The sequence below is a fragment of the Brienomyrus brachyistius genome, unplaced genomic scaffold (genome assembly GCF_023856365.1).
Source record: "Brienomyrus brachyistius isolate T26 unplaced genomic scaffold, BBRACH_0.4 scaffold34, whole genome shotgun sequence".
Classification (NCBI taxonomy): Eukaryota; Metazoa; Chordata; class Actinopteri; order Osteoglossiformes; family Mormyridae; genus Brienomyrus; species Brienomyrus brachyistius.
In genome coordinates, this window is record NW_026042309.1 from 941836 (window position 1) to 961942 (window position 20107).

The 20107-nt window shown below is 43.2% G+C and overlaps 2 protein-coding genes across 3 annotated transcripts in view; both read right to left on the reverse strand.

Annotated features, from left to right (window-relative positions):
* Positions 1-976: 976 nt before the first annotated feature.
* LOC125721541 (NACHT, LRR and PYD domains-containing protein 6-like) overlaps positions 977-20107 on the reverse strand; it is a 166540-nt gene continuing 147409 nt past the window's right edge. Inside the window, exon 11 of one of the 2 annotated variants that reach the window (XM_048997478.1) lies at positions 977-1934. In XM_048997478.1, the coding sequence (XP_048853435.1) occupies positions 1402-1934 (533 nt within the window). In that variant the 3' untranslated portion in view covers positions 977-1401. The remainder of the gene's footprint in view (positions 1935-20107) is intronic. The other variant, XM_048997477.1, reaches the window with a different exon arrangement.
* LOC125721548 (E3 ubiquitin-protein ligase TRIM47-like) lies at positions 10348-16883 on the reverse strand. Its single transcript, XM_048997516.1, has 5 exons — positions 16230-16883; positions 12121-12216; positions 11314-11547; positions 10984-11142; positions 10348-10417 (listed from the first exon to the last, which is right to left on the reverse strand). Exons 1-5 carry the CDS (start codon positions 16818-16820, stop codon positions 10397-10399), a joined length of 1101 nt encoding a protein of 366 aa, XP_048853473.1. The 5' UTR covers positions 16821-16883; the 3' UTR covers positions 10348-10396.

Consider the following 20107-nt stretch of genomic DNA (forward strand, 5'->3'; position numbering starts at 1 on the left):
AAGCAGATAGCTTCCATATTAATGCAATGGGAGCAGAAACAGCTGTGGGCTGGCAATATATATATATATAACTGCACACATAATATATATATATATATATATATTAGGCAGTCACATAAACTTTTAAAATGATCTCCATGTTGATTTAAACCTATGATATTATGTCTGTCAAACTGTTTGCCCTTAACCGTTTCAAAATCTCTCCTAAAGTCATCCCAGTATTGGCAGTATTTTCAATATACTCATGTATTTTTTGACATGACCACTAGCTCACCTCATATAGCTAATCAGTACCTCAGTGACTTTATAAAACTAGTTTCATTAATTAATTAAGTGAGCTGGTCGTGAAATTTAACAAATACATGAAATGGCCGAGGTGAACCTGAGGAGAGGTTTAGGAACCATATTGGTGTTCATCTAGCCATCCAACAAGATATCAGTAACTTTTTGGAGAACATAAGAAATTCCTTTTAGTTTTTTTGTTTTACTCATAATTTGCACATGTTCTAATATTACATTTTCTTTTTCATACTGAGAAAATATAAATTTACTACCCAGATAAATAGCTTTAAACATTTCCTATGACTCCCTAAGACTTTTGCACAGTACTGTATATATCTCAGGATTCCTAATGAAACAGGACTTATGTGTTTTTTTTCTGGTAATTGGTAATCACCTACACTACTTGATGATGATCAGGTGCTTTTCTGTTGTTGTACTAACGTGACTTATTAAGATTTAATGTTATTTATGTTTACTTAGTTAATATATGATTAATTTGATTATATCATTATCTTTACTAAGTTACCTCAGGACCGCTGTAGGTTTTGAGTTAATAAACTGTCTGCCGTCTGCCGCCCCCTGCTGGCCAAAGCGTCGCCGCTGCGATATCAGGCTGCTGCGCTCAGTGAGCAGAGAGCGCGGATTAAGTCTGTTACTCAGTTACGTTCTGGGCAGCGCGGAACCGGGACATTAATGGGATAGAATAGGAAGCCTTTATTGTCAGTGTACAGGTAGCAAATACAATATATAGACAGAAATATAAAATATACATATAGAGGGGAGGGGAAAAGCTCCCCCCACTCATCAGGCTTAGATTTCATTACATTTTATTTTATTCAGAATCAGAATTCACTCCATTGGTACAACTGCATGTACTATGAATTTGTTTAGGCAGTTTTGGTGCATTAACAGCCAACATAGAACATAAGTCAGAGAAAAACAGTCATTTTATATGTTTGTTCAGCTTACAGAACCCAATTATTAACGTACGTCACACTTCAGACAGAGTAAAAAGGGTTATACTGGTTATAAAGCAGAGATTTTACCTTTTTGCCGTGGAGAAGCAGCGACATGTGAGACTCTGATACGGTAAAAATGATTCCTCCAGCACACAGTGAGCTATCCCAGCATGCACAGCGACACGGGGGAGTTTGGATAAACCCCAAACCCTGGATGGAGGGACTCAGTGAATGAGGAGGTGAATCTGTGCAGGGGGGTCAGTCCATCAGAGGAGACTCTGTAGAAGGACAGAGCACCAGCCCCCCAGTCCAGATACACTCCTACTCTGTGGGAGCCTGAGGGCTCTATGGGTATGAGAGTCTGTTTATTATTGTGCAGGACAGAGTAACTGACAGTATAACAGTACAGACACCATGACTTGTTATTGGCTCCAAGCCCACAGTCATAACTCCCTCCTTTCCTCCTGATCCCTTTATAAGTCACTCCTATCCAGGCTCCATATCCATCCCACTCAGCCTCCCAGTAACAGCGGCCAGTCAGACTCTCTCTGCACAGAACTTGGCTCCAGCTGTCAAATCTCTCTGGATGATCAGGATATGGCTGCTCTGCCCCCCCTGTCACCTTTCTGTCCCCCCCTGACAGAGACAGGAATCTGTTTGCAGTGTTGGGGTCCAGCGTCAGCTGGCAGGAGTCTGTAGGCAGGAGGAAGAATTATTAATCCCATCAGGCCGCCTGTACTTTATGTTTCTGTACGATATAAAAACAGCACAGCTTCCCCTAACGAAGCGGGAACTGAAGTTTATGAAACATAAAGTGGGCGCGCGACGGTGGCGGGAAGAGCCGCCAAAATGGGGCGCTTGTTAAACTAATAGGCTTAATTACAGGTAAATAAAATTACAAACAGCATTCATCAAACATATTAACCATAAAATTACACAACAAAGATTACCACTAAAAGTGAGTTTGTCTTTAGGTCACAATATGAACGTCTTTTAATCCACTTTGGACACACACCTCTCTCCAGCAGCGCGCCGACGCGACGCTCCCAACGCGGACGCATCTAGGCTGGTTCTCCGCAAAGCGCAGCACTCGCGTATTACACCGCGTATGCGTACATGGAAACGTTCATATTTCTCTGGTCAAGCTGTGTACTTTACACATGCGCACGTGCCCTATTTAAGTATTATTAGTAGTAATTCTGATATTCCCTGCACACGTACCACAGCCGCGAGGTCTGTGTATGTTTCCCTACGTTTTACAAATTCAGAGCGGCAGTTCACAGGGCTGCCAACTTTGATCAACTGGCTGGCGTGAGATTTTCAATTTGGGACAAATCCGCACACATATGCATACGCATTTATATGTATGCAACAGTTCTATTACCGTGCAAATTGGCTGTAGGGTTTGCAAACTACCCCAATCCTCATCAAAATCATCTATGTTGGCGTTTAAAGACAAATTTGGAGTGCGGCAGGCGGCCGTCCGCGGAGGAGTAAAATGCATCATAAAAGTCTATACAAACACGTCCGCTTATACGTGCGCGGAGAGGTACCAGTCTGGCCGCCACGTTTTCTGTGTTGATTCCGGCTTCGTCTGCGCACTCACATGAGGATAACAAGACGCATGCGCGACGAGCAGTGCCACCAGAAATTGGGGTGGCAGTATGGTCACGTTTTGTCACGGAACATTGTCTTTACTAACGGTACAGATAGTATTAAAGTAGCATCTGATTTTTTTAGGAATGAGTGTCCAGAAGAGCTGTACATTTTCACAGATAAGAAAAAAATATTCCGAACACTATTGTGTCCTTCTTTGTACAGTGTCTTCAAAATTTTATGGCAGTATAAGTTTCTAAGAAAGCAGTGTCATGCGTACAAGGTACAATGAAATTCTAACCTGAAATTCTTACTTGCCTACTTTCATAAGCAGCATTATTTTTCATACAGTTCCATCCATCCATCGATTTTTCTGTCACTTATCTAATATATAACATATATTCTATTTGTGTGTGTGTGCGGTTATATATATATATATATATATATATATATATATATATATATATATATATATATATATATATATCCATCCATTCATTTTCCAAACCGCTTATCCTACTAGGTCGCGGAGAGTCTGGAGCCTATCCCAGAAGCAATGGGCACGAGGCAGGGAACAACCCAGGACGGGGGGCCAGCCTATCACAGGGCACACTCACACACCATTCACTCACACATGCACACCTACTGAATAGGCAATTTAGTAACTCCAATTAGCTTCAGCATGTCTTTGGACTGGGGAGGGGGGAAACCGGAGTACCTGGAGGAAACCCCACGACGACATGGGGAGAACATGCAAACTCCACACACATGTAACCCAGGCGGAGACTCGAACCCAGGTCCCAGCGGTGTGAGGCAACAGTGCTAACCACTGCACCACCATGCCATCCTTAATTTTTAATTAAGAATTAAAAATGAGTTTATTGGGTCCTAATTTCGTACTAAACACCTGTTTTGTTTTATAGAGAGTCCACCCCACAGCCTGCCAGACACATTCAGTAAACTGATTATGTTATTAATGATCGTATTGTGCTAATTTTGCTCAGTAAGCAATGTGCAAAATTAACTAATGTGCAAAGCTAATTAATGTCTATCATTATTTGAGATTGTTATGTTTATTACTTATTGCTGCTCACAATGATCCGCCTGATATTTTGACCAAGCAATGGACACAAATAAAATAGTGAGTTTAATATTGATTCTACAACAGCTATTAATAAAAGTGAATTTGTCTTTAGATCACAATATGAACGTCTTTTAATCCACTTTGGACACACACCTCTCTCCAGCAGCGCACCAACGCGACGCTCCCAACACGGACGCATCTAGGCTGGTATATAATGTAGTATATATTATATATAATCTCTCAGGTTATATATAATATATAATCTCTGGGTCTGCCCCCAGGCCTCCTCCTGGTTGGACATGCCTTGAAACACCTCCCCAGGGCGCCATCCAAGAGGTATCCTAGAACTATCAACTGACTCCTTTCAATGCGGAGAAGCAGCGACTCTACTTTGAGCCCGGATGTCTGAGCTCCTCACCCTCTCTAAGGCTGAGCCCAGACACCCTGCTGAGGAAACTCATTTCTGCTGCTTGTACAGTATTCACAATCTCATTTATTCGGTCATCACCCAGAGCTCATAACCATAAGTGAGGGTAGGAACGTAGATCAACTGGTAAATTAAAAGCTTCACCTTCCAGCTCAGTTCCCTCTTTTTCCAAATTGCTGCACCGTGAACAAACCCCCGAGATCAAAGTCAAATTGAACTTTATTGTCATCTCCACCATATATAAGTATAGAGAGAGATGAAATGGCGAAGCTCAGGGCCCACAGTGTAAACATAAACTTAGTCCAATATAGAGAACAAGACAAGACAATGTGCAAAGGACTTACAGGACAGTGCAACTGAGGAAGAGGAGTAGATTGTGCAATATACAGTAATGTGCAATACCGGACAATGTGCAATATTGTTAGAACTATATTAAATATATGATGTTTTTTCTGCAGTCAGTTAGACCTGAATTCACCATCATGTACGCTGTAACAGCCTGAGTTCACGGTGTAAACAGTGTATGATAATAGTAGTAACAGCAGTAACACGTCTAACATTTCTAACAGCTGAAAATAGGAATAGAAGCAGAATAATGGGGCAGACAGAGAATAATGGGGATTCTTATTATTGCCCCCATGTCAGAGTGACAAAGTGTTAAGTGCAGTGCAGTGCTTAAGGGTCAGTCTGTGGCCTTTAGTTGTGGGTTACGGGGGGGTTGAGGCAGTGAGGAGGCAGAGTGAGGGATCCTGGGAGGCAGCATGGTGTTGAGGAGCCTGACAGCCTGGGGGTAAAAACTGCCACGCAGCCTGGCAGACCCGGCTCTGATGCTGCAGTATCTTCTCTCAGGTGGCTGGAGTGTGGAATGACCATGTGAGGGATGTGATGGGTCCTGCACAATGCTGCAGGCCTTGCGGACACTGCGTTTGCAAAAAGCGGCTTGTAGGGAAGGGAGAGGCATCCCATAATGTTCTCTGCTGTTTTCACTGCTCTCTGCAGGAATTTGTGGTCAGATTTGTTGCAGCTGCCACACCAGATGGTAATGCAGTTAGTCAGAACACTGCCGATGGTGCCTCTATAGAACATGGTGAGGATGGGAGGGGAAGGTTTGCTTATTTCAGCCACCTCAGGAAGTTTAGTCTTTGCTGGGCTTTCTTGAATAAGGAGCTGGTGTTATTTGTCCATGTAAATTCCTCAGTTATGTCCACACCGAGGAACTTGGTTCTCCTTACAATCTCCACAGCAGTACCGTTGATGCTGAGTGGGGTGTGGGCAGGACGTGTCCTTCTGAAGTCCACAATCATCTCTTTTGCCTTGTCAGCGTTGACAGATAGATTATAGTCTCTGCACCTTGTAGACAGACTTTCCACCTCTTCTCTGTATGCTGATTCATCTTCTCTATTTATCAGTCCCACCACAGTTGTATCATCCACAAACTTGATGATGATGGTGTTGGACGTGTTGCAGCCCATACATACTGACTGGGGCGTCTCTGTCAGGAAATCCAAGATCCAGCTGCAGAGAGTGGTGTTCAAGCTTAACCCCCTCAGTTTTTGAGGGACATGTTGAAGGTAGAGCTGAAGTCTATGAATAACATCCTGACATCTGTGACTCTCTTACCCAGATGTGTCAGGGAAAGGTGACGGGCAGAGGCTACGGTGTCCTCAGTAGACCTGTTGGACCGGTATGCAGATCAGAGAGGGTCTAGAGAGGTGGGAAGATTGGTCTTTATGTATTACTGCCATGACCAGCCTTTCCAAGCACTTCATGATGATTGACATGAGTGCTACTGGGCAGTAGTCATTCAGGCCTGTCACTGATGGCTTCTACAGCACTGGGATGATGGCGATTAATTTGAAGCATGCTGGGACAGACCACTGGCTTAAAGAGGTGCATTCTGTGAGGACCCCAGCCATGTGGTCAGTGCATTCTCTCAGCACTCAGCCAAGTATGTTGTCAGCTCCTGCTGCCTTGCGTGGGTTGACTCTGGATAGAGTACTTCTCACATCAGCTGTGGTCAGACAAAGTAGCTTCTCACTTGGGGGGTGGGGGGGGGTGTCGGCTTATTCTGTACAAAACAGTTGTTTAGCTCATCTGGAAGGGAGACATCACCGCCATTGATGTGTAGGATGGGCTCGTAGATCGTGATTGGCTGAATTCCCTGCCATATACGGCGTGTGTCTTTGGTGCATTTAAAGTGTACATTGATCGTCTGTGCATGTGCCTGATTGGCTATCCTCATAGCTCGGGACAGGTTGTCTGTGGGCGTCCTGAGGGCAGCCTTGTCTTTAGATCTGAAAGCTGCATTTCTGATTCTTAGCTATGTGAGCACTTCCCTCATCATCCAGGGCCTTTGGTCGGCTCTCGTGGTCATCGATCACAGAGTTTATATACTCCTCCAGGTTGATGGCGTCACCATTTATAGCAGCCTCCTTAAAAATGTCCCAGTCAGTAGATCCAAAGCAGCCTTGGAGAGCTGAGACGGCACCAGCTGGCCACACTCTTACTGACTGGTTTGTTGTGCTTCAGCAGGGATTTATACACAGGAACCATGATCACAGTGACATGGTCTGAGTAGCCGAGGTGGGGGGGGGGGGGGGGGGGGAGGGCCTTGTAGGCCTCACAAACGTTTGTGTAAACATTGTCCAGACAGATTCTCCCTCTAGCTGGGATGTTCATATATTGGAAGAATTTGGGGAAAACTGGCTTCAGATTTGCCTGATTGAAGTCTCCAGCAATGATGAAAAAAGCATTTTTTTTTATTTTAATTTTTTTTTTTTTTTTTAAAGCAATTTATTGCTGCACACATCTCAGTTAAACCAACTGGGACGTCACAAAGTTCACGATCCACATCAGTTATTCCCGTGATGTTTGAGAAGAAATCAAAAATTTTGGATCGACACCTGACATACAAATTATTAAAGAACTCAGTGCAGAATTTGGCTATTTTCTTGATGTCATCTGCAGCATTTCCATAAATCCTCACCCGCATAATGCAGTTGTTCCTGACTTGCTGACTTTCCAGCCTAAAGAAATAGGCTGAGTTCTGCTCACCTTGTTCAAGCCATTTTTGCCACAATCTAACAAAGGCTCCTTCTGCCTTATGTTTATATATAATTATACAATTTATTCTGTAAGGCACCTCCTACATTATTTTCTGTATCAGTAAGGCGACTGACTGGTTTGCAGGTTAAAGCAGTAAATCTCATTTATAATTTTGTTTTCTTCATCTCTTCCGATTCGAGCCAAGTCACTACTAAACCTTCTGACAAATTTTGCTACATCATATTATTATTGCAATACTTTTTTCTGTATTGGGTCTGTTCCAGTGTAAGTCAGTTAATTATTCTATATTTAAAATAGCTACTTTATTTCTCAAGATTGAACTGTTTAATATCCCGTTTGAAGATATTTTATATCCAGTAGACGATGACAAAGATTGCATGTTCTCCCCGTGTCGTCGTGGGGTGTCCTCCGGGTACTCCAGTTTGCCCCCACAGTCCAAAGACATGCTGAGGCTAATTAGAGTTGCTAAATTGCCCATAGGTGTGCATGTGTGAGTGAATGGTGTGTGAGTGTGCCCTGCGATGGGCTGGCCCCCCATCCTGGGTTGTTCCCTGCCTCGTGCCCATCACTTCTGGGATAGGCTCCGGACCCCCCGCGACCCAAGCGGTTTGGAAAATGGATGGATAGATGGATAGACGATGACAATATGGATATATGGATGTCAATGGCTCGGTGGTCAGAAAATGGTGAAGCTATAATGTTTGTTTAAATATTTCCTAATTCATTAGAAATAAGCCGAAAATCAGTCTGTGACTGATTTGAAAAGGTCCAACACATTTGGTTGGAAAATCTCTTGTTTAATCTCTTCCATCATTTTTTCTTTTTTCAGAGCCTATCATGACTATGTATAGTTATTGCCGTCACTGGATGATAAATCCAGACAGTAGTAAATCTGCATATAGTTCACACTACACGGTAAACAAAACAAGTCGGCTTGCAGCTCTAATCAAACAGTGTATGATAGAGTGCCATCTTGACTCCCTCCTCCTTCTACATTTAATGCCACAACCACATGCTCACAAGTGAGACTGGAAACGAAGGAACCGACCAAGATGGTTTTCTCGCACTGCCCCCCGGTGGACATGACCTTCAATCCTCCAGATAGATGTAAACTACGCACGCAAGTGTAGTCGTGTCGTGTGAAGTCATGGCCCTAAAGCACAGACTTAGGAGATGTTCAGTGTCACAGCCAGTTTGGGTAAGACTGCAGGTGCCGTCTTAGGACAATATTAAAGAATCTGAAAAAAGTACACTCAGCGAATACACAAAAAGAGCAAACGTGAAGGAAGGACTTCAGGGGGAACAAAGTGCATCAAAGCCCACAGCTACTCTCTCTCTCATCTGACTCCAGTTGTGTGTCACCTACACACTGGGTCAGACAATGTGTTTTATACATTAAACTGATCTTTACTGAATATCAAGCCTTTGGTTGGAAAATCTTTATTAATGACTGATTGTATTATCAGGATAAACCTTGATTTTTATGCGTTAAACTGAAATGGGGTCAAATGAAAACTATGCAGCAGCCCTGATCAAACCAGCTACTCCTACTTGCCCTTTATCAGTGAGACTAGAGCACTTAGGGAAGGAGGTGGAGCAGCCACCTTATTTAATGGGTTTGAATTATTTTTACAAGTCAGGCACTACTTTCTGTCAGAAGGGTAATTATGAATCTGAATGAACAGAAATTACATGTGGAGTTCCTCAAGGGTCCGTTATTGGCAGTGGGCAGTGGTGGCTTAATGGTTGTTGGATTGAATCCCCGACCAGCAAGGCACCGCTGAGGGACCCTAAGCAAAACACTGCTCTCTGGGCGCTGAATTAGCTGCCCCTTGCTATGTCACAATGTCACATATGGGTTAAATGCAGAGGACACATTTCGGTGTTGTGCACTGTGTGCTGTGGTGTGTCAACACTGACCATCAATTAGAATTATAATCCTCACTGAGCCTCTTTGTTCAACATCTACATGCTTCCATTTGCTCAGATTACGGAACATTATAAAATCTCTGGAACACTTAAGGCCATGTTGTTAGTAATTAAATAAAAATTCACAACAAATAATAATCCATTGTTATGCATTATAATCATGGCTTTAAATATTTATCAAAAGGCATAACACATTATAGGCATGCTTATTATGCATAATGAATGATGTATGAAGCTTTCATCTTTAGTGCCCTATAAATACCTTCATAATGCATTATAATGATCGGTATAAGCATTAAGGATGCTTTGTATTGCATTATGAAGGTATCTATAGTGCCTTATAGCTGAGTGTGTCATAAAGCATTCATAAAGCGTTATAATGGTGGATATAATGTGTTATGCTTTTTTATAAATATTTATAGCTGTGTTTATAATGCTTTATGAGTGCAGTATAATTAAGCAATAACATATAAGAAGATACTCCGGTATATCATGGCTGTGATTCGGTCAAAGGTAGAAGGCTATAGGCCACCACAAAAAAAAAAAAGTTCTCATAACATCAGTGCAAGTGGGAGGGGCCATCGTGTCCAAACCATCCGCATACCTGGATAATTCAGTCAATCACCAATATAGTTTTGTCTAATATTTCCGGTGCCAGCAGTAAAACAAGTAGCCAGCTTATTATCGGAGTAACTTTGCATTGTAAATGAAAACCATGCCACAGGTCTGATAAATAAAATATTATGGCACTTGAGTGGCGAAGAGATCATGAGGCAGATTGCAAAGTTCAGTTGTTGGCATCTTTAATAGTGCGACTGTTAAAAGGACAGTTGGCAGCTTATAAAACTTATTCTGGAACAGAAAAGAATAAATCCCACAAAACGGAATACATATGAACCTTTACTCTCACTGTCACCTATGTTCATTTTCTAAACTGGTGGAAACACAGGCAGGTTCTGAAAAGGCATCAAGTGACAACCAGCCCAGCACCGGCTCCATGTTGGTGGAAATGAGGCATCAGTACAGTGTTCCCAGGTCCAGCCCAAGGTCTGCTTAAGATCCATCCAACGGAAGCTGAAACCAGCCCAATAAACAGCGATGTGAGTAAAAGGAATTTACTTGTGGGAGATGGACTTCACTCACTGTGGAGATAACAGCAGTGGGGTATTATCATTATGAGGGACAATAAAAAATAAAATTGCATTTTAACAAACTGCAAATCATGGTAAGTTACACATAATACAGATTTTTGGTTTCTATAATGTAGAAGAAACATGTTTCATGTGATCTGGGTTTTGCAGCCAGTAGAATGTGAAGCTCTTTCACCAGTTATCACAAAGATTTAAACTTATTGTAAACAAACTGACTTGGTCACACAAATGTGAGGCTGACTGTACTGCATACTCTCTCTGCACGGTTTACATCGGGGGGGGGGGGCGGGGGGGGGGGAATTATACCCGCAAAGTCCAGTGTGTACGCAGGTCTTTGGGGTGACCTTTAGGTCAGCTGTTCAACCACAGGTGTGAGACCCTTCAGCCAATCAGTCCTCTAATTAGTAATCCAGCAAAAGCAGCCCTTTCTGGGTAAGACTGGCCAGCCCTGATCTATATTAACATGAACAGACTAGAAAATGTATTAACCTGGTGATGGATCTCTGCCATTTTCATTCTGCAAAAATTCTCCAGTTGATCTTTCAGTTCAGAAACCGCCTTCCTCAAATTCCCAAAATCAGATCTGGGACTGACAGAGATTCTGGGTCCAAATCCAGCTTCAGGAGTGACAGGAAGAGCCTGGCGCCTCTACAGACAAACAGTCTGATTAAACAGCTTCATCAATACAAATGTGTATTGCAATCTAATTAACAGAACCATTAACATCTGACAAATGACAGACTAGTTGAAATACAAATGACAATATGCATTCATTTGAATACTCTGGTTTTCTTATTGCCAAAGTAGCTGTTCTGTTACCTGGAGGAAATGGATGTGATCTTCTGTGTGTGAAAGCTGCTCCAGCTCAGAGTGTCTCCTCTTCAGTTCATCGATCTCCTGCTTCAGTCTGTCCATGTCTCCTTCAGCCTGACTCACTGCAGCCTTCTCCTGATCTCTGATCAGCTTTGTCACCTCAGAGCGTCTTCTCTCAATGGAGCGGATCATCTCAGTGAAGATCCTCTCGCTGTCCTCCACTGCTGACTGTGCTGAGCTCTGTTGGTGACACAGGGAGCAGAGGACAGTAAATTACAATTGGCCCCTTTTGAGACTCCAGAGAGCCTCATTGTACAAAAGAGATGTGAGCTGACAGGAGGTATAAAAACAGCACAGGGCTGAGGTTTGGAGCGTCACCATGCTGGACGCCTCAGGTGCTGAAACCCAGCCAGCACTGATTGGAAATGATCCCTCATTAAGCTCATACACTGTCAGCTGCAGGGATTTGGCAGAGACTGGTGGCTGTATGGGGCAGGTTGGTTGTCACCATTAGGTCTCAGTTTAATAGGTGACTTTTTTAGTGTTTATTTGCATTATGCTGGGTTATGAAAAGTTTCATTTTTCTCAAATAGGCCTTTTATGGTATTTTTTTAAATAAATAAACTACTACTGCTGCAACACTTGGTTAAACTCTGTAATCCAGCAACTTTATCCCACTGACCCAGAATAAACCACAGCAGCATTAATTTGATTAATCCGCGCAAGTCTGTAAATCTACAATCTGTTGAATCTGAGAGAAGATTCATTATGATCACAAGCCAGCTGTTATCTTCTCCTCAGGTTCATACTCACTGTGAATGAGGCCACAGCCTCTCTCAGCTCCTGCAGCTCCTTCTCTCTCATCTGAATTCTCTGCTGAAATTCCCTCTGTATTTCACCCATTTGTTTCTACAGATAGGAAACAAGATGACAAAACAAGTTTGTTTCATTAGCTGAGATTACATTCATTTATCATCCTGTCCAGGGTGGACCCCAGCCTTGGGCCCTATGCTGCCTGGGAAAAGCTCCAGGCACTCCCCCTGACCCTGACCTGGATTACCGGATAGGAGATGGATGGATGGATGGATATTCATTAATGATTTATTGACTGTAGGTAGGATACAATGGACATAGACCCTTTGGTCCTGTTTCCACCTGGTATTAACATGCGTCCTGGGTGATCCAATCACAAGTGGACAGCGCTAATTACCCAGGACGCATTGGAGATACATTGAGATCCGATCACTCAACCCACATTGGGAGGTGGTCTGGGCTGCATATGGCCACATTCTTATAGCAATGTGAAGGCGAATGTGTCCTGGGCTGCACTGCAGGACCGGCTACTCAACTGACGTCCTATTAGATTGATGTCAGATCACATGTCAGTTGATAATGGGCCACTGTGTATAAACTGCACTGTGAACAACAATAATGCATCTTTTCTCCTGCGACACTGAAACCTCTGAATCTGCTGGGAAGTTGGTTTAATATTGGACTGTTGTGACCCATTCATATGGAAACTGTGTCAAAGTCTGCATCGTTGATGTTCCACGCAAATTCAGAAAGGAAAATGTGTAAAATGGGATTCATTAAAGATTCTTCAGAATTTGAACATATCATATATTTAATGTGCATGTTGGGGCGCAGCCTGGTGCAGGCAGGGAAACAAGGTGAGGATCCACTTAAAAGCTCCAAGACAAAGGGAATTAAGGAGACTGAACCAAACTGGAAAGACAGACAATAAAGGAACAATAAGGGGTCAAAACTCACCAGGGAAAAAGTAGCTAAGAAAATGACACGTAGACTAACAGAGGGAATGGGGCAGCTAGTGATGTTAAGCTTGACAATAAAAAAGCGATTCACTACATTCTGAAGCACAGCTTCAGTTTCCTTCGTTCCACCCTGAACACGTGACCATGGTCATCTGAAGCTTCATTCTGCACTCAACCATGTGACTGCTTTGGAAACTGAAAATGTGGCACAATCCTCATTACCGGTTTCAAACCTGTTGTACAGCACATATTTCGGCGTACACACACACTGCAGCGTAAGTTTTAATCATCATAATAATTTAATAATAATTCATTTTCAATAATTAATTTAATAATAATAATTATTATTATTATTAGTCATTATTGTGTCCAAGGTTCAGTTTAATTGTATGAATACATAATATCAGATTTGGGTGAGGGTATTACCCAATAATCTGTATAATTTTCCCAGTATAGAGACCAAGAAACAAATGATTGATGAGGCTTTGGTCAATATGCACAACCCTTCACCATAGTGGATAACGCAGGATTTAGGGAGGTTGTGGGGATCCTGGATCCAACCTACATTCTCCCATCCAGGCAAACATGAAAGGGTTTGGTGACAGAAACATTTAAGATAGAAAAAGAGACAAAGGAAGAGGTGAGAAAGGCCAAAGCAGTAAGACTAACATCTGACATGTGGACATTCATACATATGGAAGCTTATTTAGCAGTCAAATGCCATTTTATAAATGATAAGACTGAGCTGTCGACCTTATTATTGGGAGCAGGAAAATTCCCAAAGTCTCATTCTGCAGAAAACATGGCTGCAGTCGAGGCAGCCTGATGGAGGAGTGGGGAATACAGAATAAAGTCCGATGGCTCACACTGACGCTGCACAAAATGTGATTGCCTGTGTCAGACACACAACCTGCATTGTACATGCACTGAATTTGGCTGTGAAGAAGAACATAGAACAGACACAAGGACCTGAGGATATCAGATCCAAGGTAAGACAGATTCTGTGTGACCTACTTCAGAACCAGTACAACTGCTAGAGAAAGGCTTTGTCAAATCCAGCAGCAGATGGGCAGACCCACTCTGAGAATGATTACAGAAGTGGAAACCAGCTGGAATATCACCTATTCAATGCTGCGATGATCACATGATCAAGGAGAGCCAGTTGTAGCTGCATTGGTCACTCTGAAGACAGAGCTCACATAGCATAATGACACTGGCCACACTGCTGGGTCCAAGATATAAAACTGCAGGTTTCTGTTCTAATGCTCAGGCTGCTGTACCGAACTAACAAAGAAGCAGATGTGACATATAAGACAATTAACCAATAACAACAGTGCAGGGAAAACAGGCAACAAGTGCAGTAACTTATATTAATGAACACAAGACTAGGAAAACTCCCACAAACACTGAAAGTAAGAAACACACACAAGGAATTCAATACTTAGAAAGTACAGAAACATGTGGAACATAATAAAACAAGGCACAAGCTTCACAAGCAGAACAGAGAACTAACAAACACTGGGAAGAATAGAAAAGCAATAATTAAATGAAAGAGGTGTGGTTGGTTCCTGACCTGCCTCAAACCCTTAACCAGCTGGTCCCAGCCTCTGTGTCACACACTCATCCCATTGAGTCAAATGCAGCCATGTGGGGAAAAGGAAGAACACACTAGGGCCAAAGACGATGAGAGGACAAAGGGGATGGATAGCGATGGCTGCTGGCCACACGGGGAAGAGACAGAAGGACAGGCACTGAGGCGAAGCTTCATTATTTATGTCAAAGCTGCTCCACGCGTTATTAATATTAGTGAAATGTGCCGGTAAAAATGACATGAAGGTGAAATTAAAGCATGTAGGTAAGAATGTGTGTTCAGTAGCCAAGCAAATGAATGTGTGAATAGAAACATATAATAACAGTGTAATTGTTTATATAGTTTTATATTGGGCTGTCCGGGGGCTTGAATTCCTGGTTAGATATTCAGTCCCACTCCAGCCCTGACTACTTTTACTGTATTTGTTCCAAGTCAGACATAATTCAACATATCAGACAAAACAATGAACCTCTTTGTTAATATTTTCATAAATTTTGAGCTTCACTGGTTATCATTGAAAGCCAAAATATTATCCTATGGCAACCAACACAATGCTTTAAAGGCTGAACCCTTTAACCTTGAATAGAAAAGTATTAATCTACGTACATCTTAGTACCGAAAGACCTTTTTTAACATGTACATTTGTACTGTGTTGATGTAGGTAAGGTAAGGTAAGGTAAGGTAAGGTAAGGTAAGGTAAGGTACGGAGGTAAGGAGCACACACTGAGTACAGTGCCTTACCGCACCCACCACACGACGAACCACCTCAGGGATGAGAACCTGAGTGCAGCCGTGCAGTGGGTGACACCTCAGCACCACACCAGTCCCAATGGAACAGTGTGAGTTTTATCCGGTGGCTGCAGTGCCAATCCTGCAAAACACCTCCTGATGCAGTATAAATATGCATGTGGATAATGTGAAAAGTTAAACTTTATTGTGAAAATATTATTTTATAATAATAATTGTCTAATGAAAATCGCGACATTATTACGAAACAATAAATTGTAAAATTTAAAAATTATACATAGAAGACAAGTGTTATTATGAAATATAATTTTATGAAATTCATGAAATTTTATGAAATTATTTAAAAATAAAAGGATACATTATTGAAATATTTATCATTTTATTTATATTTTTTGATATACTTATTTTATTTTGAGTGTCATGGCGTCCCGTACAAACATCTTCGGCGGCACGGCCTTACTGTACTGTGGCTCTAGTGAGTTATTCTGTACTATGAAGGGTTACTGGCTTGTCGGATGTAAGGTACCACAGTTTAAATGGACTTCATATTCGTTTACTTACATTTTGCCCAGACTACCTTAAATCCGACAAGCTAGTAACCCCGCTAGTAAGACCGGACAAGTAGGTCATGACAACTTTACCGAACCAGACTTGATCTGAGTGTTTCGTAGCAATTACACGAACAAGTGTTAAGACAAAATCCATTTATTTAAAATTAACTTTTAGATAATAACAATAATTGATACTTTCACTGATCCCTTTGGGGAAATTCTTTTAGATAGAAAGGGGAAATTCTTTTAAATTAGCCTGACCTGTATCTCCGCCCTTCCTGTAGCAGCTGAGACTGTATCATGGCCTCTGTGTTCATCCATCGTACAGAGATAACAGATACACTGCTGGTCGGTACGGCAGTAGACCTCCAGGGGTTTGTCATGGTGGGAACAGACCTTGTCCTTCAGATGGCCAATGGCATCAATGAGCTTGTGCTGTTTTGCATGGTGGAGTTTGTTGTGAAGCTGCAGGTCAGTTTCACAGTAGGAGGCCAGACACACCAGGCAGGACTTGACAGCTTTGTGTTTTCTCCCAGTACAGACGTCACACTCCACATCTCCAGGTCCAGCATACTGGTCAGCAGGAGCAGCTGCTTGTAGTCCAGTCTTCTTCAGTTTCTCCACCACTTCAGCCAGCATGGTGTTTCTGCCCAGAACAGGTCTGGGTATGAAGGTCTGTCTGCACTGGGGGCAGCTGTAAACTCCAGCATGATCTTCCTGATCCCAGCAGCTCTTAATGCAGCTCATACAGTAACTATGTCCACAGGGAATAGCCACTGGATCCTTTAGTAGATCTAGACAGATTGCACAACTTAACTCATTTACATCCACTGCAACTCTGGCTTCTGCCATTTTACCACGAACACTGATAGGATTCAGTCTCGTTTTCTCTCACAGTCGTCTGTGTGTGACAGTGGGAGGAACTTCCTGCTTCTCAGACTGCAGCAGGTGTGGTTTTGGACTGAGACCAGACTGAGAAGAGCAGACTGGGCAAACAGTGGAGCTGCAGTTTATGAACAAAATAGTACATTATACAAACTGTACCCAAAGCGAACATTTATTTATCTTTTATGAGAATAACAGCTACTGACATTGTTTTTCTGTAAACAAACTATAATCCTACTCTTTGATTTTGTGCAGTAGATAGAAATTAGGTATAAAGGTATAAGAGAGCAGATCTACTGAGAATGAATTTCTGTGTCGGTTTAGAATCACGTTTGGGATCATGTGGTTTCAGGTGAAACATGCAGGGATGTGCAGTTATAGACAGACTGTGTCAGGATTAGACAGAACAAGCTTTGACAAGTGCTGTCAATGCACAGATTTGTTTTTTTACATTATTCTATATACAATATTCATGAAAATATATGTAATCTCTTCCTTTTCTTTCTGTGTGTTTGTGCAGGGAGTGTATTTATGTTAGGAAGGACAGTCAAGTTCAGAGTGATCATTTTAATCATCCAAAATAATTCCATACTCTAATAATGAAAATTGAACACTACTCTTATATTTAAGCCAAAAGTTAATGGACCAGCTTCAGCCATCCCCAGGAACAGAAAGATCATATATCAAAAAAGTATCCAACAAATTCCAATAACCACAGTACAGGGTTATGGGACACACACATCACAGGAAGCACAGGGCACAAGGCAGAGACACCCTGGATGGGATGCCAGTCCATCACAGGGCAAACACTCACTCACATGCTGAGGACAATCAAGAGACACTAATTCACCAAACTGCATGATCTTCGACAGCATGAGGAAACCTGAGGAAACCCACAGGAACACGGGGAGAACATGCAAGCTGTACATGCAGAACCAGGAGTGGGAACCACACCCACAAGCCTGGAGGTGTGAAGTGAGAGCAGCTGGTCTGAAGTCCTGAAGGGAGCTGGAGCGCCATTTCTTTGGAACAGTGTGGAGCCGTCCTGCATTACTGCTTATCCTGTACGGGGGGGTGGGGAGCCTGGAGCCTGTCCCAGGTGGCACAGGGCGGGGGACACAATGGACAGGATACTAGTTTATAGCAGAGCACAAACTCACACATACAGACTCACACTAAGGGCAGCTTAGAGATTCCAATCGGCTGATCGCAGTTTCATGTTCTCCAAAGTAGGAGGAGAAAGCCCACATTGGAAGAACATGCAGACTTCACACATACAGCAGGAGGGACAGGAAACAAGCCAAGAGACAGAGGTTACACCCCGAGACCCCACACCCCCCCACAATCACACATACTGTTAGGATTTGTTTAAAAGTTACATTTTAATGCTACAAAATTATGACTGACTATGAACTTCAACAAAATTATGACTGACTATGACTATGACTATGAACTTCATATTCCAGAACAGAAAGCCTGCCGCTTTCTTGGACTCCTGTTGATACTGGTGACCAGAAACTGGGACCAGAGTAACCGGAGTCTGGGATGAAGGAGGGACCCACGTAGCAGGACCCAGGGCAGTCTAGCAGGACATCCTCTGGATCCATGTTGGAATCTATGCTGACTGTAAGAATGTTACCTTACAGGATTTACCCGTTTCTGTGCCCTGTACCTACAGTAAGGAGCTGGGATCTCTGCTCCTTCAAAGCAGACAGACTCACTCACATATGATTACAGTTCTAGTACATAGCAGATACGGTTGCTGAAAGTGGTGAACAAGTGAGGCAAATATAACAATGCAAACATGCCGCTGTCAAGGTGCTGCCTGGGCACTAGTGCAGCTAGGCTGGTATTTCTGGGCTCCACAGACATCACTGGTGGTTGGTGTCGTGGTCACCGGGATGAAAGACTCGTGCAGCAGGTGTTTCTCAGACAACAAACAGGGACTTACTGGGATCAGGATGGGAGGCTATGGAACCGGCAACACGTAAGGCACAACATCAGTGATCGAACTGGGGAACACAGGACCAGGAAGCACTTAAATGGAGGACTAATGATGGAAGAGACTGGAGACAGCTGGGAGTGTTTAACACGAGGGCTGGAACGAGACGTGAGACCAACAAGCAGCAAACATGGCCTGTTAGAGCCACGTCAGGGAGGAGGCGGGACATTTAATTTCATTTTTATATAGCGCATCACAGAGTCGTCCTAAGGCACTTTACATAGATGTGTAGTCATACATTACAACATCATTAAAGACAGTAATACACAATGGGAAAAAGGAAAGAAAGATATTAAATAAAGAAAGCCAGATGACAACGGAGGAGAGGAACCAAAAAACCCCAAGTAAGGAGATAAAATAGACCTCTGGAGGTCCATGGACAACTGGCTGCCCAACCCCCCCCCCCCCCCCCCCCGCAGACTAATATTACTGAGAACAGAAAAGAGTGGAGCTGCTTGCTAAAGGCCAGGTGTGAGGTGTGATTAAAGTCTGTCAATAAGCCTGTTCTCCACGCTGGCCTGTGTAGGGTGACACTCAAGGCTGCACCCAGGATGACACAGTTAGCAGTTCCCATTCGCAGTGTCACCCCTCCATGGGACTGAACCAGGACTCCAGCTGAGATGGTGCCCCCCCCCCCGGGCAGCACCTGGAAATGTGGGGAGGCAGAGAGCATGGATGGTCAGAACATGCGTTGACCCATAAATGGACAAGCATAGTGGATAAAAATGGCATTGCTTAATGTGACAGTACCCCCCCCCACCCCAACCCACCAGAAGCATGTGCTCCGGCCATGAAGTCCAAAGTGGTTAGACAACAGGGATGGAACCAGACTGGACTCTGGACTAGACAGGGGACGACAGAACAGATGGTAGACAGGACAAGACCAGACAAGACTAGACAGAACACTAGACAGACAGCAACACCAGACATAAGAGCAGTTGCAGGACATCACTAAGGACATGGAGCGGAAAAAGGAAAAGCTAGGAACCACAGGTACAGCAGTCCTGTCAGACCCCAAAACAGGACGGACAGGTGGAGGGTCAACAAGAACAGGGGCACAGGATGCACAAGACAAGGAGAGATACAGGCGGGACAGAGCAACAAGACAAACACTGAGGCACAAAAAGGAATAACATGGGGCATCCAGGGAAGCCAGGCGAAGATTCGGGGCTGGGGACCCTCCTAAGCCCCTTTCCAGGTGAGGCTGAACTCTGCCGAATCACAGGACCAGAGGGTCTGGGAGGGCCAGCAG